This window comes from Thunnus thynnus, chromosome 2 (genome assembly GCF_963924715.1).
Source record: "Thunnus thynnus chromosome 2, fThuThy2.1, whole genome shotgun sequence".
Classification (NCBI taxonomy): Eukaryota; Metazoa; Chordata; class Actinopteri; order Scombriformes; family Scombridae; genus Thunnus; species Thunnus thynnus.
This window is the reverse complement of record NC_089518.1, coordinates 26,245,612-26,269,312: the sequence shown is the minus strand read 5'-3', so window position 1 is coordinate 26,269,312 and position 23,701 is coordinate 26,245,612. Positions and strand designations below refer to the sequence as shown.

Below are 23,701 nucleotides of genomic sequence, written 5' to 3'. Positions count from 1 at the left end.
AATCGCTGAAGTATTCTCAACATGCCAGTATTAATGAATGTGAACCACCTAAGGCTACTTACTGCTTAAACAGATGTTAATCACTTAATCAGATAAGAAACTGAGCTTTATGAAGTTTAATATATGGAGACACACGTTTACATGCAGACGTGCTGAGTGATGCAGCGGGGATGGCTGATTAATAAGTTGGGATGCGATGCAATCTCCATCTTTATTAAGATGTTGAAAGACACAAGACGTTAAGCCACACACACTCTCACTCACACAGTAGGGCCTGATAGGGAATCTGCTGTATGAATGACCACACACAAATACCAGAATAAGGAAGGCTGCTTGGATTTAAGGTCTGTGGCAACATAATAAGGACAAAATGATGTGCATAAACATACAAACATTTCTATAAACAAGCACACAGATAAGATAAACTAAAGAAGTAGGTGTGTAAAGAGTTGTGGAGCATGAGGGGGAAGATGGAGGAACGGATTGTTTTTGGCCCAAGACTAATGAACAAAATGAGTACAGATGGAAGAGGCAGATGGTTTCATTTGTGATGGGCAGCCCAGGGCTGCCATGGTGCTTGATGGGTAATGGATATTACTCCATGGAGCCCAAGGCCCTTCCTGGGGATTGTGGCACAATGTCAGTCACATGCTGATAGAGGACCAGTTTAGCATGTGATCCTTTAATTGTCCAGGTTAGGATTCAGTGAGAGTAATTTGATCCTTCTTCTCTGTCTGAGGGGGGAAACCTGCCCACCTGCAAAGGACAACCTGTGACTGGAGTTACACACAAACTACAAAAACATGTTTTTCATCTTTTCAAATATATTTAACTATTTACCTTATTCTTCATTTTTCCGTCTATTTGACCACTTATCTATCTATCTATCAAGCCCTATGTCTGGAAATGTGTAATTTATTTCTAGTCATTGACTAAATGTGGAAAACATGTGGGTCACACTGGGTAAACCTCTGATTTTCCAGCCCTGTGTAAATGCAATTTGAATGTTCTGCGGGTTAAATCTGGGTAAGAGAGATGGGAAAACTGCAACAATAACAGGAAACATAAGGAAATAACTGTACATGGCAGTTGTGGCCAAGACAAACAAGCAAGATCAGCACTCCAAGATACTTGGATAAATGGGCAAAATGAGCAGACAGATGTGGACAAGATAAGGTTGGGCAGATTTCATTTTCACTGCCTCTTGAAACGCCAATGAAGTTTGTGTGAGAAAATTGCATCAGTATCTTATTTTTAAAGTATAAGTGGCATCAGACTACCTGAATCCCTTAAATGAAAGAGCAAATAAACTCTTGTCTGCACATTTTCCTCAGTACAAGATGTAACCAAACTCATTCATCACTTCTGCAAACGCCACAATGGGACAGTGAAAACAGAGCAGCAGAAATTCTCAAAAGGAGGGTGATTGTGTATTCAGGGCTAGGTTAGAATTATCTTCATGCCCAAATCACAGGATTATCAGGCCACATCTGTTGGCCATTCACTGGCTGCATATGTTCTAATCATGATGTGAAGAGTAATTACCATTATGGAGCTTTGTGAATGTGTGAAGAAAAGACAGCAGGGGCACCGATTTTTTTTTTAAAAAGTTTTTTTTTATAAAGCTCCACATTCCAGAGGGGCAGTTGAAAGTGTTAAGAGTGACAGATCTTTGGAAATGTCACCCGAAAAATGTCTCATGATGCCCAGATAATCAGAAACAGAGGGAATGTCAGAGTGTGTGTGTCATCTTTGTATGTGTGTGTGTGTGTGTGTGTGTGTGAGAGAGAGAGAGAGAGAGGGGGCTAGTGACTTTCCGGAGGCTTGTTAACTGTTTATGTGTGTGTAAGCTTGTTTGTAGTGATTGTGTGGCTGAAGGTATGTACACTGTGTATACATGAGGGTGTGCAGGTAAAGGGTTAAGTGTGACTTAGATGGTGTGTGAAGGCTTATGTGTGTGTGTGTGTGTGTTTGCTCCTCTGCTTCTGTTATTCATTGTATTAGTAGATGTAGATGTGTGTTTAGCTCCAGGTCCACTTCAAGGTATCACATTCATAATAAATGTTTTAAATGCTGTTTCGTTGTGTTATTCAGAAAGGAATTTTCATGCTACAGGCTCCTCCCATTGAAGCTCCTCTCCTCTCCTCTCCTCTCCTCTCCTCTCCTCTCCTCTCCTCTCCTCTCCTCTCCTCTCCCATAGACAACCCAGCAATTTGCCTTAATCCATATTGACTACTCTTCCATGACCTCACTCCATAGGGTCCAGCACTGAGGATTTACTCTGAGACAGCCAATCTAAACAACCTGATTTAACTTTTTTTCCTGAGTGTGATTGTGTGTGCAGGAGAAAGAGACAGAGAGAGGTAGATATAGGTAGGTAGATGTAGAAAATGTGACAGAGCAGCCTGTGTGTATGTGAGTAAAGCTTTTCACTATCAGTCTTTGACATGATGAAGGGGACAAAGATGTAAAGTCAGAGATAAACCAAAGCCCCAGTGGCTCCCTGTGAGCCCCACAGGCAAGCCATAAAAGTCCCCTCTCTTTTCACAACCAATCGTTAGCTCCATACATGCAGGCCTGTCTATGCAACCGCACACATATATCTTAACAGCAGGTTAGGTTGTGGAACAGAAGGGGGGAGGAGCCGTTAAAAAGTCGGCTACATGCGGCTAAACCATCCACACGCACAAAAACAGACACAGTTAGATGATGAAGGGAAAATCATTAAATGAAAGTGTTTCCTTGCTCACTGACTAATTGTTTCTCGCCTGCGGACAGACTCGCATCAGTGTGGATTTTGCCTGTGTATGTGTATGCAGAATTGAGTGTGCATGTGTTTGTGTGCATACATTTGCTGTTTGCTCAAGTCTACATTTGTGCATTTTTCAGTGTGTGTGGAAGGGTGGGAGCATGTAAATACATGTGCATGTGTATGTGCAGACTGTATGTGGGTGTGTGCTCATGTGTATAGGGTGTACCACCAGCTGGGTCAATTTCTGTCTCTTTGCTTAATTAATGGTTTGCCTTTGGCACCACTGAGCAGAGAGCTCTGATCTGTCTGCTCCTGCAGCTTTTGCACTAGCTGCAGTGTGTATACACAAACAATATATTCCTCTGACACACGCACACACACAGATATATCCCAACAGGTGCACAGAAACTTCAAAAATAAGAGAACAAACAACAACAGAAATCCTCTCTCTAATGGGATTGCATGCTCACAGCAGAAGAAATCCATAAAAATAAGGACAAAGGATGCATGTGTATACCTTAAATGCTAGCATTGTTTATTTTCTGTGATTGCAGAAACTTCGATCAGTCTCAGTTGCACAAAAAACAACATGGTGCCACTGCAACATAAGTTTGTAACAAATCTGAATTTAATGGCATTTTTAAGGACTTAGATCACATCCTTCCCTGTGACTTACTGTTTTTCCTTTTAATGACCCTCCCTCATTGTCTAACCTTTTGCCATTATTTGTCAGCCTACCAAAACAATGACCCCTCCACCCCTCCACTCCCCCGTCACCATCAAACTCTCTTCAATCTGTCTTCTCCTATTCATCCATAGCCCTGCGATGCGGATGCATCCATTTTTGGGGTATTCATGCATTCTGCCCTTGTAGAAGGCAGGCATCTGATTCGCTCTGACTGCAGAAAGCACCGGAGATCCCATTCAGGGCCGTGTTCTTTTTCCCATGCAGCGTTATTAAGATGCATATGTTTAATTTATGATCGGAGACTTTCAAAAGGGATCTGTTGTCTCAAGCTTTGTCCATATCTTCCATATATATTGCCTCATTCTCTGTCTCTCTCTATTTTCTTATCCCCTTTATCTTGCTGGTGTTGTCATGCCTACATGGTAGACCTTCATAAGGGTGAAGTGTATCCACATACCCCCCCCATCGCCCCCCCACAAACATAAACACACACATACACAAACATTCCGGTGTACCGTAGAAAGCTCTTGTGAACTGAACAGTCACACAAGGATTGCAGAACTCTCAGAGCACCAGGAGGAAAATCCCAAGCTGATTCCAGTTAATACCAGAAAAACAGCATTAGACGTGGCGTGTCTGATGGTCCATTGTTTCACAGGCACAGAGAGCCTATCTGAAATATATCCTGTGTCAAGTCTGTAATGGAACAGGCGATAAATCTCTCTCAGGTTTGTCAGCCTGCGTTCGGTCTACATGGGCCCGGCCAGGGGACCAGAGAGAGAAGAGCTGACAATGTGTAAAACAACCAATAACCGATTGTAATAGATAGTGGTAATATTGGAGCCGGGGTTAAAATGCTCAGCAATAATGAAAATGTATGTGTTTTAATAAAATGTGTCACAGCAACAAAATCATAAGTCTGAGACAAAAAGAGTCAAAGAATGTATGTGAAACGAGCCATCAAATGTATTCTTGCCATGACACAGTACGATGCGATTTAAGTGCGATAAACTGCACCCATTGAAAAATAGCTAGACTATTTGGTTTAGGTTAGCGAAACAGGATGCCAACAATAATCCCAGGTGACCTCCTCCCTTCAACCTTATCTTTGAGACAACAGTCATTGCTCACAAGGCTAAAAGAGGTCAACATAAAAGAGGAAAACATATACAGAGGTCACTTGTTTGATTGAATGTCCAATATTCTCATTTTTCTGATGAGGACAACCTTTAAATGTAAATACGTCATGGCAGCAACAGTATATCTGAGAAAAAAAGGGTAAAAAAGGTATGTTTTTAATAATAGCAGCCATCAATGTACATCATTACAAAACAGAACTGAGGTGAATAGTGACCCCATTACTGTGTCATGTACTGTATGTTGCTGCATATTATGATACCAATTACAACGCAGCATGTACTACTTCTGCCACAAATGTTAAAAAGTCCTTGTGTGATTTGCATAATTAATTGCCTGGGTTAGGCAGTTGAACTCTCTCTCTTTCTCTCTCTCTAACCTCCTTCCTCCTTTCTTTTGCCGCTGTCTCACTCTTTCTTCCCTTCTCTCCCTCACCACAAGGCCCAGAGGCCTGCGGTGGTGTGCAAATCCATTGGAGAGCTGTCATTGCTGCCTGTGTTCCTGTCTCACCAATGGTAGGTGGTCCCATGTCCAGCCTGAGGCAAGGAAGTCAGGAAGAGAGAGAGAGAGGCAGAAAGAAAGGGAGAGAGAGAAAGAGAGAGAAGCCAGTGAGATATTGCTTTTGTTGAGAAAGTGAACATACTTCATGGGTGGCAGACAGTGAACAAATCAAGACACGTTTGTGCTCATCTATCTCTGAAAATGGTTCATCCGTCTCCTTTCATTGCAGCATTTCCTTAAGATGCGAGAGTGATTGACATGAGGAGAGATCTGTTTTGTTTTACTGCTGCTCAGTCTTGACACATGCCAGAGAAATGGGTGATGTGAGGCTCCTTTACTCAACGTATAGTTAGTGTAAAGCATGTTACATTTCTACCTCGAGGCTAACACAACGGGTTACAAAAATTTGCACTATTTCGTCCTGCCTGAACTTGTAAACTACACGAAAAACTTGTGTGAGGACATGTATCATCTGGACTGTGACAATGTTATGCTTCATGGTCTTAAAAATTATTACCATCATTTTTCTTCTGGATCAAAAGAGACAAGAGTAATACAAGTAATTTAATGAGCCTTCGTCTCAGCCCTAGACATTACCTGGTCATGTGGATTCTTTGATGGAAATGTTAAATATCCTGTGGCTCGTGCCCCCTGACCTGAGGAAAAAAAAAAAATCAGATAGACCCCAGATGTGTTTTAAAGGAGACATGTTAGTCTTCATGTGCATGCAGCATTTGCAGCAAACTATGATACACAGAAAAGTCTATAATGTTTCTTTTCTCCTTTCTCTTTTCACCATTTTCTGTGCTGTCCCTCCACTCTCATCCCTTTCTCCCTCAGTGGTGTTGGTGGTGTTAATAGATCTCATGCAGAGACACACGAGGCTGACAATACCAACAGGCTCATCAATACATTATCAGTTACACTACTGAGCTTCCTCTTACACACCACTGATGAACTCTCATGCTGGTCCACCCATGGCGATGGTAGTGTTTGATGAGGCAGAGGAGAAAGGTAAAGATTCAAAACACAGAGGAGCACAGTTGCATTATCATCCTGGTTACCCCAGGGGTTGGTAATTAGCAGTCTCTGCAACAGTTGATTACTGTAGCCGGAGTTGCAGCAACACTTGAATCACCGCTTTTAATTACTGTTAAAGGAATCAAAAAGGCAAAAAGGGAAATACATAACTTTTTTTGGTTGTTTGAGATTTAAATGAAATATACATTGATTAGTTATTTTTAAACTATAACTTTTGGAAGTAAAAACTAAGTGCTATATGTTTGGAGGGCTTCTCAGGGGGCATTTGCAAAAAATGTCCAAAACCCTATAATTAGAACATGAATGTCAGATTCAGAACCTTTTTTTACAAACTATTTTTCATTCGAGTGTTTAACTGAACAACAAATTAATTCAAAGCGCATCATGAGAGACTGTTTATGATGCAAATGATTTTGTTGGAAAGTTGCTGATTGGCACAATGGCCCCTTAGGCAAAAGCATCCATTTGAGAGGCGAGCGAGAGACCTCTCTCTATCTGATAGATCTCTCTCGCTCTCTTTCTCTATGCTAAAACATCTCAGTGGAGGCCAGGCCTGCTTGGCCTCTCTGTCAGCAAATGTCACTGCTAATTATGACAGGCTCCTTGTTCCCTAACAAGTCAACGTTGGCGCTGTTAGGTCTGTTTGACTGGGTCCTACAGATGAATTGGGCCCCAACGACCCCTGTGCTCCTAGGGGGTGCTGTATGAAGGTAATTGCTCCAATATCCTGAGCTGCAGTGATACATAGTGCTGACAAGTTGGTATTAGTCAAACATGGCGGTTCAGAGGGCGGCTCTGTGTTCAGGCCAGCAGGTGTGGGAGTCTGTTGTGGGGATGTGTAATACTGATACTTATTACACTGGAAAAGTCAAAGTTTTGCAATGTGAGTGTTATCATATGTGCTTTACTCATCCTTTGGAAGTAAATCTTTTTACGGCCACACCAAAACTGAACAAAAGAACTCCCTAAAAGCTTAGTTTACCCGAAATGATGAATGAAACCTATTACTAACCATGCAGATACTTTTGGTTTTATTTACCCAAGTTTTAAAATATCTCTTAGATTTCTACCACCACCCTTATAAAATGTATATTAGGGTGGTGGAATGGATGGATACCCTTATAAGATAAAATTTCATTTGCGGTGATCTCTGCATTGAAAAATGACTTCTTACTGGGGTACATGGCCATGGTAACTTATGCTGAACAGCTCACCTGCTCCAGAGCAGATGAACTTCAGAGGATCGGATCACAACCTGTCAGCACCCCGACCACTGACCAATCAGATCACTGGAAAAAAAAGAGTCATTATGGACATGGACAAAAGTCCTGAGTTTACAAAAAAGTGACAAGTAAAAATGAGCAATATATATTTTTATAAGTCAGTGGAAATATTTTATTGTTCCAGGCTTTCTATTTCCACTCTGGTTTTAAAACAGAGCTTTGAACAAACTGAGTGATCATTGATGACACTAAACACGTAATATTGATTTTAGCTGAATTTTAATTGTGCAAAATTGATTTTATCCCCGGAGAGATAGCTGACAGTGTAGATGATTTTAAACTCTGATTCCATCACTGCAACCCAGAATAACATGAGACAACTCTGTGATGATAATTGAAAAAAAAAAAATGAAAGATTTTATTATAAAAAATAATCCACACACTGTTAATTGGCTCCCATGATTATAAATGCAACATTTGGGTCAGATAGACCTCATCAGTCATTAACTACTTTTACACTCTTTGCTTCAGTAGCAGAATTAGTCTGACATTACTTTTAAGTTTTTTTATGTTACATATTCAGAATGGTTTCTTCATCAGACATACCAAAACATACTCACTCTATAATTAAATCATATACAGTAATACCTACATGTATTTTAAGCCTTCGCCTACTTTTAATATATGGAAATTATTTCTAGTGTTTCTACATCATCTTAATCAGTTGTATGATTACAGGCTGTTGTTTACATTTCACTTCGTTGAATATAACTTTTTGCGGTTCCTAAAACTGAAGTTTTCTGCAGGTACTTGGTATCACTGTTTCATCTCATATCATATGAAGTACTTCATTCATGGTTCTGATGATATCGCTTGTTATTAACACCCCTGTCTCTTTCAAGTGAACATGCTTGTAGCTGGATAGGTAAACCCAGAGTTGACTGAGTTAGTTGATGACCAGTTTCATAGTACTTGTTATCTGGACGGCCAATGTTAGGCTCAGTTAAGCCAGCTAACGAAAAGAGTATATGAAAATGCTTCGTAGTTCAGGCCCTTGGGCACATAAGCGAATGTGTGAGTTGTCTTGAATGCTCTGCTCACTTGGTTTTTTGCTGTTGTGAAGCTTGAAGACAACTAATATGCATATTCCACTGGTACTTATTGTAATTAAAGTGTCACACAGCAGTAATATAAAGCCTATGGTATGATTAAATCAAAATGGCTGTGACATTAGTTTTTTTGATCCATGTGTTTAGGAGGTGCTGATCCACTCTGAACACAGCCCTGCCTTGGATTGCAAGTTAGTTTTCTTGAAGTTATTGTGATTGATGTTACATTTGGGGAAAATTGAGTGATCTCACATTTCTCTGGAACATATCAGTGGACAGGGTGCTGAATGATGACATCATATTTCATATGAGGTAGGAAAGAAAATTGATGACATCACAACACAGGTGTGATGGGCGTCACTCCCGAAACAGAAAGTCATAAGTCACAGCAAGAGGCCAGAAATGTGTATATGTGTGAGTGTATATACAGTATGTGAGCTGAATGGAGTCATAATTCTGTATCTTCATTATTCCAAACAGTGTGCCAACACTGAAGAATGTTCTCTCTCACTTCTCTATCAGATGTGATTACACTTAACATTTCCCCAGAGGAAAAACACACCCTGAAGGTTTCCACCCCATAATTTCCAGAGGCTTTATTTCCATGTCTCTGTGTCTATGATTATGCATGGGAGAATGTGAGCCCTTCTACTTATATGTGTTGTTAGGTGTGCACAAGTATACAAACATGAATCTGTGTGGCATGCAATTGTAATGATTTTGTTTGTGTGCTTCCTCCCAGTTGTGTTCCAATGCATGAGCACAACTGTCAGGAAATCAGATGTGAATTTACCCCGAGCTCTTAAGTGTCCTTCATTCCTTCCATTAAAAAAAAGACAAATTAAGAGCATGAGAAGGAAATGGTCTATTTCGGTGACTGAGTGATATCTGGAGAGGGGGGATTACTGTGGCGTCAGGGGGATATGAAACATTCTCACATTCATACAGACAGTCAGGAATGTATGACTGACACAATGGGGCCAGGATTCACTAATAAATACACATAAAATAACATTATTTCATTTAAGTCTGATGTTTGTAATAACACCTCTGGAAAGAAAATGCACTGTATATGAAAATGGATGGCCTGTAGCTGTGAACATTCTTGCATATGCAATGTGCATAACAAATGCCTACTCATAAATACCGCAGGGCAAATCTCTTTGTCAATAGCCTGTCAGCGATACTCTCCATAGCAATTGTATTTCTCATTATCAGGTATCCCTGTTGGGAGAAAATGATCTTAATTTGATCAGCGTCATAAGCCCTCTTGCAAGCTTGGATCTCAGCTTATCCTTTTATGTGCAGAATTACAAATGGACCGATTAGAAAACTTTCCGTAATGGCAGTGAGAATTAGCAGGCTAAGCATACACTAATGCTATTGTACCCTCATCAATGATGTATAGCTGAGCTCCTCAACGGTGGCCTTTTCCACAGAGCAACACCCACCAGAGAATGAGAGAGAAGGAGAGACAGAAGCTGAGAAAGTACAGTTTGAAAAGAGAATAAACTGGTATTAATAAGAGATTAATGTTCTTTGGCTTGAACTGACACATGGCACTATTATTCTGCTCCTTTGCTTTGAACAAGTCTGGTGTGTAGCTTTGTCCTGGGCCTATGAATCTATATTTCCTTTTGACAGAAGAGTCATAAAGGGACAGTGGAACATCAATTTCTTCCTGGGACTTCAAAGAGAGACGTGAGCCCCATAGAGCCGAATGACTGCTGCGTTGCACGCTGTAGCCAGGGATATCAAAGGTTTTTTTTTTTTTTTTTTTTACATTCATTGCTATAATGAAAGAGCAGAGAGAGTACAAAAGAGGTCTTGATAGTTGCCCACCCTCTCTCCTCCCAGCTTTTTGGTCATGATTGTATGTAAGTATTACTCAGAGTTGAGGATAGCCTCTCCAAATTGAGGCCCTTATTGCAGAAGCCAGCTGAAGCACCATTCACATTAGGGAAGGGACAATGGGCTCATAATATCTATATCAGCGGTGTCCTGTCTTAATTCACTTTTATTACATCCATTCATAATGCTCTCATAATGATGAGATGGATACCAGCCAAGGGATTTTCACAGTGTCACCTTTATTATCGTATACTGTGGTTTGTCATTTGCTCCTCTACAGGTCCCTGTAATGAGGATAAGTTAGACTTCTCTGAATTAGATCTAAGGATAAAATGCCACCATGCAATGTATCCTTTATCATTAACCCTGTATTTGCCCATTAAAAGTAATGCACTTAGGGGTAATAAATGGAAAGAGTTTGGTTTAAAACAGCAACAAGAAAAAGTAATTCAATGGAGTTGTGACTAATATAACCCTTAACACACACACACACATAGACAAGTGCACATACATTGTGTGTATGCTGCACGTTTGTGCACACAGATTGTATACACTTTGTTTCTAAGTGAAACGGGAAACACACACAGCACACAGCTGGAGCTGATGTCATTAGTTTGTGGCGTGATAAAACATTGCACAACATAATGCATCAAACATAGACATAACGAAACAAACCGCTTTGTTGCAGGCCAAATAAACATTTATACTACTGGGGCAGGGGGTTGTTTGTGGTTTTTGTCTGTGTGTGTGTGAGTTAGCCTTCGTTCATTTAACTGTGACAGAATGGGAGGGAAAAAAACAGACAGCATAACTGTAAGGCTGCTGAAAAACTGGGTGTAGGTCAGACATAAAACAACTGTTTTCACACGAGCGTTGGCTGATAACGTCCAGCTGAAGAATGAAGAATGTTCTTATTAATTCTTTATCAGCTGATGGTATGTCCCAAATCCCTGGAGAAACACGTCTGTGTGGACGTTCTCATTCATCCAACAAAGAAAAACTGCTTTTTGGAATATTTACTTTGTGATACATGATAAGCCTCAAGACTTTAAAAGCAAAACTCTCTCTGAGGCACATATGATTGAACTTAAATACACAGATATGTGGTATGCATGAACATAGAGGCTCCCACATAGTTAACACACATGTGCACTCTTGCTGTCTATACTTGTGAGGACCTCTTATGGACCTTCCTTTAGCGAAGGTAAAGAAATCTGCACAATTGAGGGTTATTGAGGGAGGAGATTCTTTAAACTTCAAACCCCAATTCTGATCCCAAACTCTGCACATCTAGCCTGAAAGCTACTTTTAGACACCAATATGACATCAGTGTTCCACATTTTGAATTTAGGCAGCAGCAGGTAGAACACCACCACTGGCTGCCATTGGAAATGTAGGAGCTTTATTGTTTACTAGTTTGTTTGCTGTATATTAATAAGAATTTGTATTTGTTTTGAGTTTTTGATTACTCTGATTACTTTTTTGTTTGTTTGTTTTGACAGTTATTTGTTTAGTTTAATTATTTGATTGTTTAGCATATTTGGTGGTAGGCCTTTGGCGCATGGACAGCGTAGGTGTCTCCATGCACATCTTTACTCTGGTTCAAGTGCAAGAAGGCTGGATGAAGGTGATTATTAAATACTCTCTTAGCCAGTTACACAAACAAACAAAAAGCTCTTCTTCGGGACATGAGAGGACACTTCAGAGTGCCACTACATGAACACACATCACCACAACACACACATCTGCAGCCAAAGACAGTTTTTTATTTTTTTATTTATTTATTTTTATCAGTTAGTTAATATAATAATAGTTACTATAAAACAACAAAAATGTACAGTATATATTTGTTGAAGGCGTGTATATGACTTCATCAGACCGACGCTATTTGAGCTATAATTCTAATGTAGGCTACGTCACCTCGTAAATGGTCACATAGTTTAGTCATTAATGGTACACAGCAGTGTTTGCACCGCAGTGCATTTCAATGATAAATCATGAGACGCAAGATACTTGAAAAAGAGGCTATAATGAGCCCTGGTAACCGGACGTCTCCTTCATAAAAAGGCTGAATATCAAGTTATAACCGATCAGTCTAATGTGTGTAGAGATCTGTGTGGTTATTCTGTAACAGCCTAATGTTGTTTTGAGCCGAGTTAATAAAAGTAAACACAGTGAACGACCGTGCGTAATGGCACTACGCTCCTGCGCTGCACTTCTCTAATCAAAGGCTGCAGATTTATCAACATATCAGTCAGTTTCATTTGAATGAACCTCCCACTTGTTTGCGCCTCTCATCCAACCTGTGCACCGTGCGCTCTGCGCTGGTCCCCAAATACCACGGAGACGGGCAAAGCGAGTTCTAAGGTCAGAACATGCCAAACAGTCGGATGGCTGCTTGCGCTTCCTCCACGGAAATAGGGCTCGTAGTTTTAGTTTACTAGTATTTTGTTTTACTTTGTGTTGTTTAGTGAATTGGGTATCTCTAAGGGCACCTAACGTTATATAGGTAGGTAGGCAGATATTGGACCAACATGCACCTGGAAGGGTCAATGGTCTCTTACCAGAGCGAGAGAGTTTGCTTACTTGCAATTGATAAACAAACCTCATGGAAATAAACTTTGCATGGACAGTGGACTTCTTTTGCCTGCATACACTACATTCCCATGCTGCATCAGCTGCCCCTTGATTCTAAGTTCGATAACATTTTAATTATTAACAACTGGCCACCACACTAAACTTAATCCCAACTGAAGCTGTCTTCGCCAGAAAAATGATAGCTTTGGTTGTTTGGTGTGTGAAGTGTTTAACTTTGATACCAGTGACTGCAGGTACCATCCTGTCTCCTACAAGCGGTCAGTGTTGGTTTCTTTTAACCATGACCACGGTCTTTCCCAAACTTTATCCAAGTAGTTTAACTTGACCAATATTTAACCCAAGAGGTTCAGATGATCCATTTTTTTTTTTTTTAGTTCTTTTTAGTTATAAAGTCCTGTCAAAATCCTAACATAGTCCTTTGGGGATTAGCAAAATTTTCCTCATCTCTCTGTTCAAGTGAAGTGAACCACACAAGAGTGAATGCACACACATACAAACTCTCTCTTCATCTCTCTCCGTTTTTCTTTTGCACCTGCACAAACACAGTCAAGCCATCACCACTGTAAGTCCCTGCCTTCTCTCTTTGTATAGAAGGACCTTGGCTGTCCCTAGTGAAAACCTGATTCTTCACTGAATAGGAAGCCCTTGTCCTTACATTCCTCTGTCTACTGCGCTGATGGTGTACTAATGGCAACATCAGTCCCCATCTGGTGTCCATCATTTGGATTCAGGGCAGGGCCCGTCCCAGCAGATACATCCGATTAGTCGCTCTCATCGATTTGTGCTGGCTCGTCATGACTTAGTCAACCCAAGGTGTCTCTTCTATGACATGCTGTCTCCCTGTGATTTAGTTTGCCAACGCTCTAAGTGCATTGAGTGTGACAATAAAATCTTTAATCTAATATGCATCCTAAAGAGGGAGGTGGCGGAGAATAAAGAGAGAGTGAGAGAGCGGCAGCGAGAGGGGAGGTATAATGTTCTCGATGAGCTCAGATGTAATGAGAAAGGTTTGTGTCAAGTTTATGAATATACACAGTACACACACTTAGGTTTGAGTCTTGCTTTCTGATCTTGACTGATGACTGTACGATTTTAGGTGTACAACATGGTATTAAATGGGTTGTCAAACAATCTTAGTTATCAACAGATGAATACACACAGGTACACAATTACTTATTTTTAACTCTTTGTGTAAAGTCCACGCATAAGGGGAGAATTATGATTATTATGTTCTGTAATGGCCATAAAAATTTCACATCTCTGCTCCAAAGAGATGGGATCCTATTTTCAATTTGTATGTAACCCAGCCTTATCTGTGTATGCAGTTTGAAGCTTATAATAGTGTGAGTGGGGTTAGAGGGCGCAATGCATGCACGGTAATTTTAACTGATGCCACTGCACAGGCTTGCGAGAGAGCATCATATTTATGGATGTGTGAGTCGTATATCAATGAGATTCGAAGCTACACTGTCTGAATAGATCATTACACAGATCCCCAGCACACTGCTCGATCTACTGTATCCCACTGCTGCTCTGTATCTCAGTAAACAGACATAACATTAGGGAAATGCTATATCTTGCAATACACGGTAGTAATGTACTGTAAAGCTGTAAGGAGACTTTAGAGAAATTTGATGATGAGGGAGGATGATTTTAAAGGTGTCTTGAGAGCAGATTTAATGTTTCCTTTTTATGGTTTATAGTATTAAATGCAAACCATTATACCTGTAAGGTGCCACTTTGTCTTCTGTATCCAGTCAGTGGTTTAGTTTTATATCTCTTTTGATGGAAGGGGCTTTCATAACTGATTAATTAAATTCACATCTAATGTATATATATATAAAATCACTTTTTCTGATGTGTATATATATATCATATAAATCATGTATATCAGAAAAAGTGATTAAATTGTGCACATAGTTTTAATTAATGCTTTAACAAACAGTATGACAATTTTTCCCCCACTGTCACACACCTCTAATTGACAGATATTTCCGAGAGAATTTGTTCAAAGGATCTTTTTCGCTTTTCATGTCCATAATTGCCTGTTGGCATGCCCGACCTGCCATGTTGACACCAGACAAACCGAGCCACATTCTCACATCTTTTTAATGAGTCTGTGTTATGATGCAGGCTCTAATTGTCCTGTTGGCAAAAGAACAATAACATTTAAAAAAAAAAAGGTATGAACCACCCAGCCTGTGAGTTAGTCAGGCAGTCAGCCTTCCCATCTCACCCCGCTGTGACCCTGGCTGTGTGAGCATACACATTACTGTGTGTGAGAGAAGGAAAATCTCAGGCTTGAAGCCAGACACTTGTCATTTTGGCCAGAATGACTTCTATATATCAAACTGAAGCTCTTGATGAAACCAATTACCCTGTATCAAAAAGGCATTATCATAGAATCATGACCAAAAATCAAATTGGACAATAAAACCTCAAAGTTAAATGTTTTTTTCAGTGGGAAGATGAGGAACTCCATCTCCTATAAAATTATAAGATACTTTGTGTGCATAAGATTCAAATGTATACAATTTATGAGCTGAAAGAGATGTAGGAGACAAAAAAAGAGAGAAGGATCTGTGTGTCAAATTTTCATCCTTCTCTGAAAAACGCATCACCTGATAACTCATAGTCCATGTCAGTATTGTTTTCCCCCTCACTAATCAATCAAATAGAAAAATAAACCCAGATTTTTTGGAAATAGAGTTCAAGCCATCTTTCCATCACTCTGCTGGAACATGTGGATGGAGGTGAGGGAGAAAATAGGCCCGCATGAGAAGTAATCAACGCAGCCCACTATGATAGTGACAGCGGGTTAAGAAGGGGACAGGGAGGGAAGCTCTGTTTCTATGCCAGAGAAAATGAAAGCAGCTGGGGGTATATGCTGTGCGCACTAGTCAGTCAAATATGCTTGTTATCAAGTGTGTTTTTATATGTGTGTGTGTGTGTGTGAGAGAGAGAGGGAGCGAGAGAGATGGAGCGCAGCAGGAGAGGAATGCAGTCATGGCTGTAAAGTGGGTGTGAAAACAGCCATGTTCACTGACCTCCAGGCTGACCTCCCCACCCCTCCTCCCCTGGTAGTTGATAGTGTCCTGTGCGTGCGTGCATGTGTGTGTGTATTTCAAAAAATGCTTGAGAAAATGTGAAGTGTGTGTATGCCATGCCCGTGTTTGTGTGCATGATTGCAGCCTGTGTGTGTGTGTGTGTGTGTGTGTGTGTGTGTGTGGTGATAGATATAAGTAAATGGCCCTGAGTTTACACTAGTCCAAGGGAAGGGGTCAAGAGGATTATCTTAAAATATGAGTTGCCCTCTCACCCCGTCCTTCCTCCCTCTGTCTTCCCTCTCCCCTCTCTCGCTCTTGTACCCTTGAAGGCAAACAGCACCTGTTGCACACACACACAGTAGGCGTTCAGGACCAACAGCATCTGATTTTCTTGACTTTGCAAGGATAAAATTATTGATGTAACAATCAAGGTTTTTCTTGCCTGAATAATGCCTGAATAAATTAATCAACTTTTAATTTGTATTCCTTTATATTTTCTCAGCTAGGCTACACATTTTTCTACCTCTATTTTATATCGTTGCTTCACATAACACAGGGGGAGGATATGGCAAGCAATTTATAAAAAAGTCCCTAGACCTCTTTTGAAAAGCAAATCTAGTCCATCACCTTTAGAGCAACACTACACAAATGTTAATGGAGAAAATGCACAAGGATTATTCCACTTGACGGTCCTAAATCTGGAGGATTATCATAGCAATTCTTTGAAAATGCCATACAACCAGGTCACTTATAAATTCACCACTGAGCACTTCTGCACATTGTATCCGTAAGAACTCATGTTACCCTATTTTTCGTCTGGGATTTCCCACCTGAATTTAGGCCTGCTGCTCATTTTCTAAAGTTTCATAAATCCTCCTTGTGCGCACTCGTCTGATTAAGGCGCCGACAGACGCGCTTCCCCTGGCGCACTCGAACTTGGATTTGTCCCCGGCTGAGTCAGCCATCCCGCCTGATCGCCACTGCGGGGCGTCTGGGCGCTGGAGCGGCGCCTTGAACCCCTTCAGTCCGTCTGCTCCCCGCAACAGGCTGCCCTGTCACATCTACCCGGAGCCCGCATGGCCATCATCTCTCAACAATACACTATCACACAGAGGGGCTGTGAGGCATCACCATCCTCCGCCTCTCCGTCTTCATAAACCTGTGAGCTGGATCTGACCTTTCTAGTGATTCTTTAAATATGATAAAGATTTTTGAGTTAGCAATACTGAGAAATGAATGGACGATATTATCAATCGAGTGGAAACGCCCGATTGCAACATTTTTCATTATTATATATTTTCGCATGAAATAGCCTAATATGATATTTAGGTCATTTTAATTGTTCTAAATTATTATATTAAAGTCCAGTTTATATTACCTCAACACTGGCTTCTTTCTTGATATTAGAAAAAAGCCACATTTGAATTGAATTAAGTTGAATGGAGAAGGAGTAACTGGAGTCCATGGTCTTTGCTCCGCTGCGTCCGTTTGCATGTAATTAAATAGCACCCGTGCGCACTTATCGGTCGGATCTGACAGTCGAGTATCTAAAAGCGGTCCCTGTCCTGGGCACCTCTTTCCCCCGTCCCCTTCCAGCTTTACCTCTTGGTAATTGAATTAGCTCGGTTTTAGGCGGGGGAGGGGCTTGGATTTGTTCGAGTGACGCCCATTCAAATAATTCCAAACCAATGGGACTATCCCCCGCTCCACCGTAACCAAACCCACTCTCTCAGTCGGCGTCTGGAGCTGCCTGCCTTTGCTCTCACCTTCCTGTGGGTCCCGGCGTTTTAAACCCAAACATAAGAAAGAGAGGAAGACTACACACTACGCACATGGGAGAACGCAAGATTTTTTTCCTTCCTGCGCGTCGCACGATGGCTTATATATGAGGAGGACACTCTGGGATGCGGACATAAACAAGCGTCTCCACTGAGAGAAGCGCATGAGAAAACACAACGCTGTCCGTCCTCTCTCCGACACCGAGAAGGACTCCTCCCCACCTCGGCCGTGACACCTCCGGTAAATCGCTGAAAAGGGATAACACTCTTTTTTTTACGCTGGAAACGAAAGACCGAGTCTTCAAATAGCCTGACATTACCATTCATCTGCCAGTGACTGTATGGCTTTAAAAAGTTGCCTGGAGAACATGGACATCTGACGTGCGCCACACGGCGTCATTGACACATTGAGCCCCTCTCTCTCTTTTCTCCATCACATCTTGGACTGACTAATCCCCTGCGCTCTGGGTTTGGAGTAAGAAGAAGTATTCAGCAGTTGTCATTTACCCTGACACAGGCTACATCCAGTAGCTCCCTGCAGAAGGGGAACATATCACACCACAGAAGACACTGTCTGTTGTCCTCCGCATTTGTAGCCTATGTGTTGATCTCGCTGTTTGTGCATTAGTGGGAGAAATATTTTGTCAGTCCACCTCCGATCTATCAGAGCTGACCCTGCATGAAATAAAGCCTATGATTCATCTGGACTCTCGACCTGCATCTGCGAGAAAACACAGTGACGCGTTGGTTTTGTAACTCAAACATTTCCGTCGACCTGAACAAGTGTCATCTCAAGTTGTCCCTTGAATGGTCACCATCTGGCGATTCCCTTCGCGCTTTCTATGTTTTGCACGTTTGTATTTGTTTAGCATTCACGGCCACATGTGAATGAGACTCATCACCTGTCCCGGTTGAAGCGCCCGTACAACTCGACTGACTTACCGACACTGAAGAGGAATACGTGCCGAAGTTTTGCTGTAGTGATGCTGCAAGTGGAAATGGTCCTCTTCGTCTGCCTGGTGCTGTGGATGTGTGTATTTAGCCAGGAGCCCAGCTCCAAAGTGGTGGCCGACCGCTACGCCGTCTTTTGGAACCGGACCAACGCTAAGTAAGTGGCCTCACACCGGGCAGGTTTACCGCGGAGAGTCGGCGATGTTCCGTCTCCTCGGATCTGCATGAAACACGGGGTTCGCAGGTTTGCTGAACCTCATCGGTGTTTATTCTCCGCAGTGAGGGCATAATGCCAGTAGCTGTAGGTAGGCTACATGCAATAGCTGAGGGTATGAACAGGAGTGTAAAAGGCTACTGTGTCGTATTTTCAATACGTGGCTGCTCATAAACAGCGCACCCTCAGAGGAAAGTATAGATTAAAATCGTGCGTAATAGGCCTGGACGTACTTCATCGTCTGGTGTTGTGGCTTGCACGGTCAATATTGTCCAGATAAGGAAATTCACGGTACCTTTGTGAATTTAGGCAAAGGAACAGAGCTGTAAAAGTCTGTAAAACCTGGAGCGTTATCTTGTGGTGTTTCTCTGGCCGGCGGACTCAGGCTGGGCATTTATACGACCCAACTGGCCTCATTAACACCAGTATAACTAACACAAACAGGTCAACATCAGCACAAATCCTCAAAGTCCATTTACCTGCTGAATGTGGTCATTCATTTACTCACTTCAGACTGCGTAGATTCACTGCCTTGATTTTGAAAACTAACGAGAAAGACAACTTCTGTATGTGTTTCTGTACGCCTTAATCACACGAAACACCCGATACTAAATGCACCAAATGAGAGCTTAATATATCAGTCAGTATTTAACAGTTCCCTTACGAAAGTCATTACAGAAACTATAATGCGATTTATGGACATACAACGGCCTCAGCACATCGAAAAAGCACCCAAAGGAGTGCTTTGTCAATATTATAGAGGGACCATGGCAAAGAAATTATATAAGGAAGACAGTGACAAAGAAACGCTGTAAAGCCATAGTAGAACATTATGGTGATTTTCACCTAAGATTTTTAGTGTAGCGTGTTTATTTATTATTATATTATATTATTTTTTTAAATAGTTGCTTAACAACTTTAAGTAAATGAACATTTCCTAAAAAAGTTGAGTAAAATTTTGTTTTTTTCCTGTCAGTATGAAACAATTTGTAGCTTATTGTGTAAAAAATAGTGTAAAAATTGTGCATTGTAATGTATATTTTGACCCTTGGCAAAGCACACTGCTGTAAAGAGAAAAAAAATCCATTTCAATTTGGTCAAGTTGTTCAAGCTTTTAGAGAAAAAAATAATACGCTAGATTAATTTACTAAATTAAACCTAAAGAATGCAAATAAATTCTGGAACATAAAACTCAGTGTTACTGGGTCGTATAAAACTGTGAACCTATTTCTAATAGCCCTACGATAAGTTCCCCATTCAAAACTTTTGAAAACTTACACACTATATAACAGTGCTCAGCTTTCTCATTTAAAAACAGCTTCCCTGAAAAAAATCTACAAGCTGTTTTTCCTGCTTTTTTTTGCATAGTAGTGTTCATGAATGGTTACTCATTCATACGTTTAGAGTCACAAGTCATGTCCTGACCTTATGACTCAAAAAAAAAAGAAAAAAAAGAAATTGTATTAATAATAAGAAAAGTGGCAGCAAAAATATTTTAGTAGTGAAGTGAGAATTGTATGTGCTGGTTGTGGGACACACTAGAGGACTTTCGCAAAGTTAAAAGTTTATAAGATGTGCTACAAACCTTGAGTCAAACGTCTCTCTGCTTGGACAGCCTTAAGTCAACCTCAGTGTTAAGTGTATATATTTGTTGAGACAGCATTTCCCACTAAAAGTCCCTTATGGAGTTAGACTGTACAGCCTTGTCCCGGACTTATTAAGTCCAAACACTGCTGGTGGAGTTTACAGAGATCTTTCACTCAACTGCCAACGGCACTTAGTATTTGTTGAATAAAATCTTCAGCTTAGCCTCCAAGTGCGCACAAAGCCATTAATAGCACATGCTGAATTTGTTGCACAACTATTTATATTCAGTTTGAAGTTTGGGAAAACAAGATTTATTGCTTGAAGCAATTAGTGGTCAGGGGTACAAACGGAGGGCTGACTGTAAGCACTCTCCTGAAGTCGGGGCCAGTCTAGTGGGGTGTGTAGATTCTCGGACTGATATATTGTAGACCATGACTGTTGTATTCCGCATCTCTACTCCAACTTACCTCGGCTGTTTAATTATGGGCCGCTTTCTTCACTAGAGGCAAATGCAATTTTGAGTTAAATCTTGATTTCTGCTGTTGATAGACGTACTTTCATTAGACTCTACATTTTTTTTCAACAAAAAAGTTTTGACTTGACTGGCTGCTCAGTTAACTTGATATCTTCCAGATGTGCTGACAAGTTTTCTCAGTTTCAGTGTAGAAAAAAAAAGTGTAGTTACAAAAAAGGGAAATTTAAGTAAATCTACTGTTAATCTCAGATCTGACACACTAACATTGGAAGAGAGAGAAAACAAGTACTTTGCGATCCACTAGGCTGCGTGCATGCTGTGCTTTTTACTCTCTTTGCGTATAATCTGAGAAATAGATAGCTTCCTGAGCCTCATCTGTTTCTGAAGCTCTGACTTGCCCGAGGAAAGGAAACAGGTTTTCACAGAGGCTGTAATGCTGCTAACACCAGTCACTCCGTTCTACTTAATCTAAATAGAGTTTGTTTGACTCTCACCCCTGCAGGGCTGAGGCAGGAAGCCAGAAAGGTAACAAAACAGCAGAGAGGAGACAGCAACAAGGAGAGATAGAAAACTTGTCTTATTGATGACTCAGTTAATAAATATTGAGTCTCTTTCTTCATGCATTACTGTCGAAAGCTGGTGTGGCACTATAACGTAACTTGGCTGCGTCTGCCTTTGTTCTGAGGCTTCACAGTCTCACCGAACGTACGGCTCCTCCAAGAATTTACTGTATAAAACACCCCACGCACACAAACAAGCAACAGTTAAAACTAATAATTTCACTTGTCATAAATAATGATTGCAGGTAACTTCAAGGATAATTTCAGTATTTTTTCCAGTAGGTTGACTCTCTCCTTTATTCCTTGTTGGTGTTTGAACACAGTCGCTCAGGGTTCGTTTTACTAGTCCGAGAAAAAGCCATTTTGTCACCATTCTTTTTTGAACCATATGAAACTGCAGCTTGCACAGACTTGAAAATCGCCTAAGCTAGATAATCCATCACACTAAAGCTACAGTTTGTGTTTGGTTTTGTCTCAAAATCTGTTTTGTTTTTAATTCATTGTGCCTGAGATGGATGTTTCACATCATTGTGTGCAATATGTTATCTTCTACTTAATCACCTGAAATGCAGAGACAGAAATGAAAGCTTCTACATGGAGATAACAACTAGAACTGATACAAATTGTGTCACATTCTTCTTCTGTTATTTTGGGGATTCCAACTAGAGTCAATTTAAAGTTTTAAGGTAAAGATTTTCAGATAAAAAGTGCCAAAAAGCAAGTAAATATTAAATTGTCGCATTAAATGTTGTATGAAAGGATAATTGATTAGGGAAAATGTATACTAGACTTACCCGTTTCTAACAAAAGAACTCGAAACTCAGTGAGTCACTTATGCTGTTGTACAAGTCACACACCAGTATAGACTCCTCTACAGTTTAGACTGTTAGTAACACTAGATGAGGAATCTCAGATAAGGCCTTTTTTGTGTTTTGCAATGGAACTTTTTGTCCGGCAAAGTGTTTATGCAGGTTTTAAGTTCTTATATATAGTTTTCCAGCGGTCATAATTATAAGCAATTGGTAGATTACTGTGGAATTTTATTTCGGTGTAGTGTATCGTAATTTGTGTTAGCGGCTCTACAGTGGTTTCTGTAGATTTTTGTGTTGTTGGGGGATTGGGGTAGGGGCTGAGGGGATTTCCTTGCTGTTTTGTTGGCGTCAGTCCATCGTTGTGTCTCATAACTCCAGAATGAGCCCAGAAACTTGCTAACTGCTTTATTATTCAGAACAACACCTTTATCTTCCCTTTTATTTACCTATTTCTCTATCTCTCTTACTTTGACACATCCACTCTTTATCTGTTAGTTTTCTGTTTGTGGTTTAGATGTCCCTTGGACGTTTCCCTATCGTACCTTAATTTACAGGTTTAGCATTTTGCCTATCGAAAAGTAGTTTTGGGGACCAGTTTGGAGAAGTTTTATCTGTTCTCAGTGAGTTTCTTCAGCTTGAAATAACTTAAAATACAGGGACATTTCTCTCCGTGGATTATGCCCTCTGCTATCTAGCCGACTGTCTTTGCTTGTGAGTATTTATTCTAATGAGGGGACAGACAGTGGCTCTAATGATGTCTCAGCTGTAATGCTGAAGAGACAGCCCTTCCCTTCTTCTCTCCCCTCTTACACTTTCTTCTCCCCCATATCCCTCTTCGCCTTTCTCCCTTGTTGCCTCTCGGCGCTCTGCCTCTCCCTTGTACTCTCCCTCGCTCTCCCTCGCTCTCTCTCTCTTCTCCCGGCACAGAAAATGAATGAATACAATTAGATATTTCGGGAGTCCCTCCACGGTTGATGGTGGAGAAAGACGCTCAGAGGTCAGGCATACTCTGAGAGGAGCGCAGGGAGAGGTCACACACATACGGCAGGGAATAACGAAGCAGAAAGTTGGCCTGCGAATGACAAACTAGTAACTAGAACACTCCTTGAAGTGGACGGTGTTATTAAGATTAAGTATCATGCTATTGTGATCTTGCAAATTTCTCAAGTTGATTTGTATTTTGCAGCATAATCTGTAGCTCAACAAACAGCCTGGAAAGCATTTTTTTTTTAATGTGCTGCCTTTTGTTGTAGTCCTAAAAATGTATTTTTACAGTGTAACTGGAGGCCTACATGAAGTAGTTGTGTCACTGGTATCAAAGACAACTTTCCTTTGTTATAGCCGTGTCTGGCTCGTCTTTGTCTGTGCATGTTTTTG

At 40.9% G+C, this 23,701-nt stretch overlaps 1 protein-coding gene across 2 annotated transcripts in view; it reads left to right on the top strand.

The window, feature by feature from the left end:
• Nucleotides 1-17,653: 17,653 nt before the first annotated feature.
• Nucleotides 17,654-23,701, top strand: part of efna5b (ephrin-A5b) — a 100,783-nt gene continuing 94,735 nt past the window's right edge. The window contains exon 1 of one of the 2 annotated variants that reach the window (XM_067612917.1): nucleotides 17,654-18,833. In XM_067612917.1, coding sequence (XP_067469018.1) covers nucleotides 18,709-18,833 — 125 coding nt within the window. In that variant the 5' untranslated portion in view covers nucleotides 17,654-18,708. The remainder of the gene's footprint in view (nucleotides 18,834-23,701) is intronic. The other variant, XM_067612908.1, reaches the window with a different exon arrangement.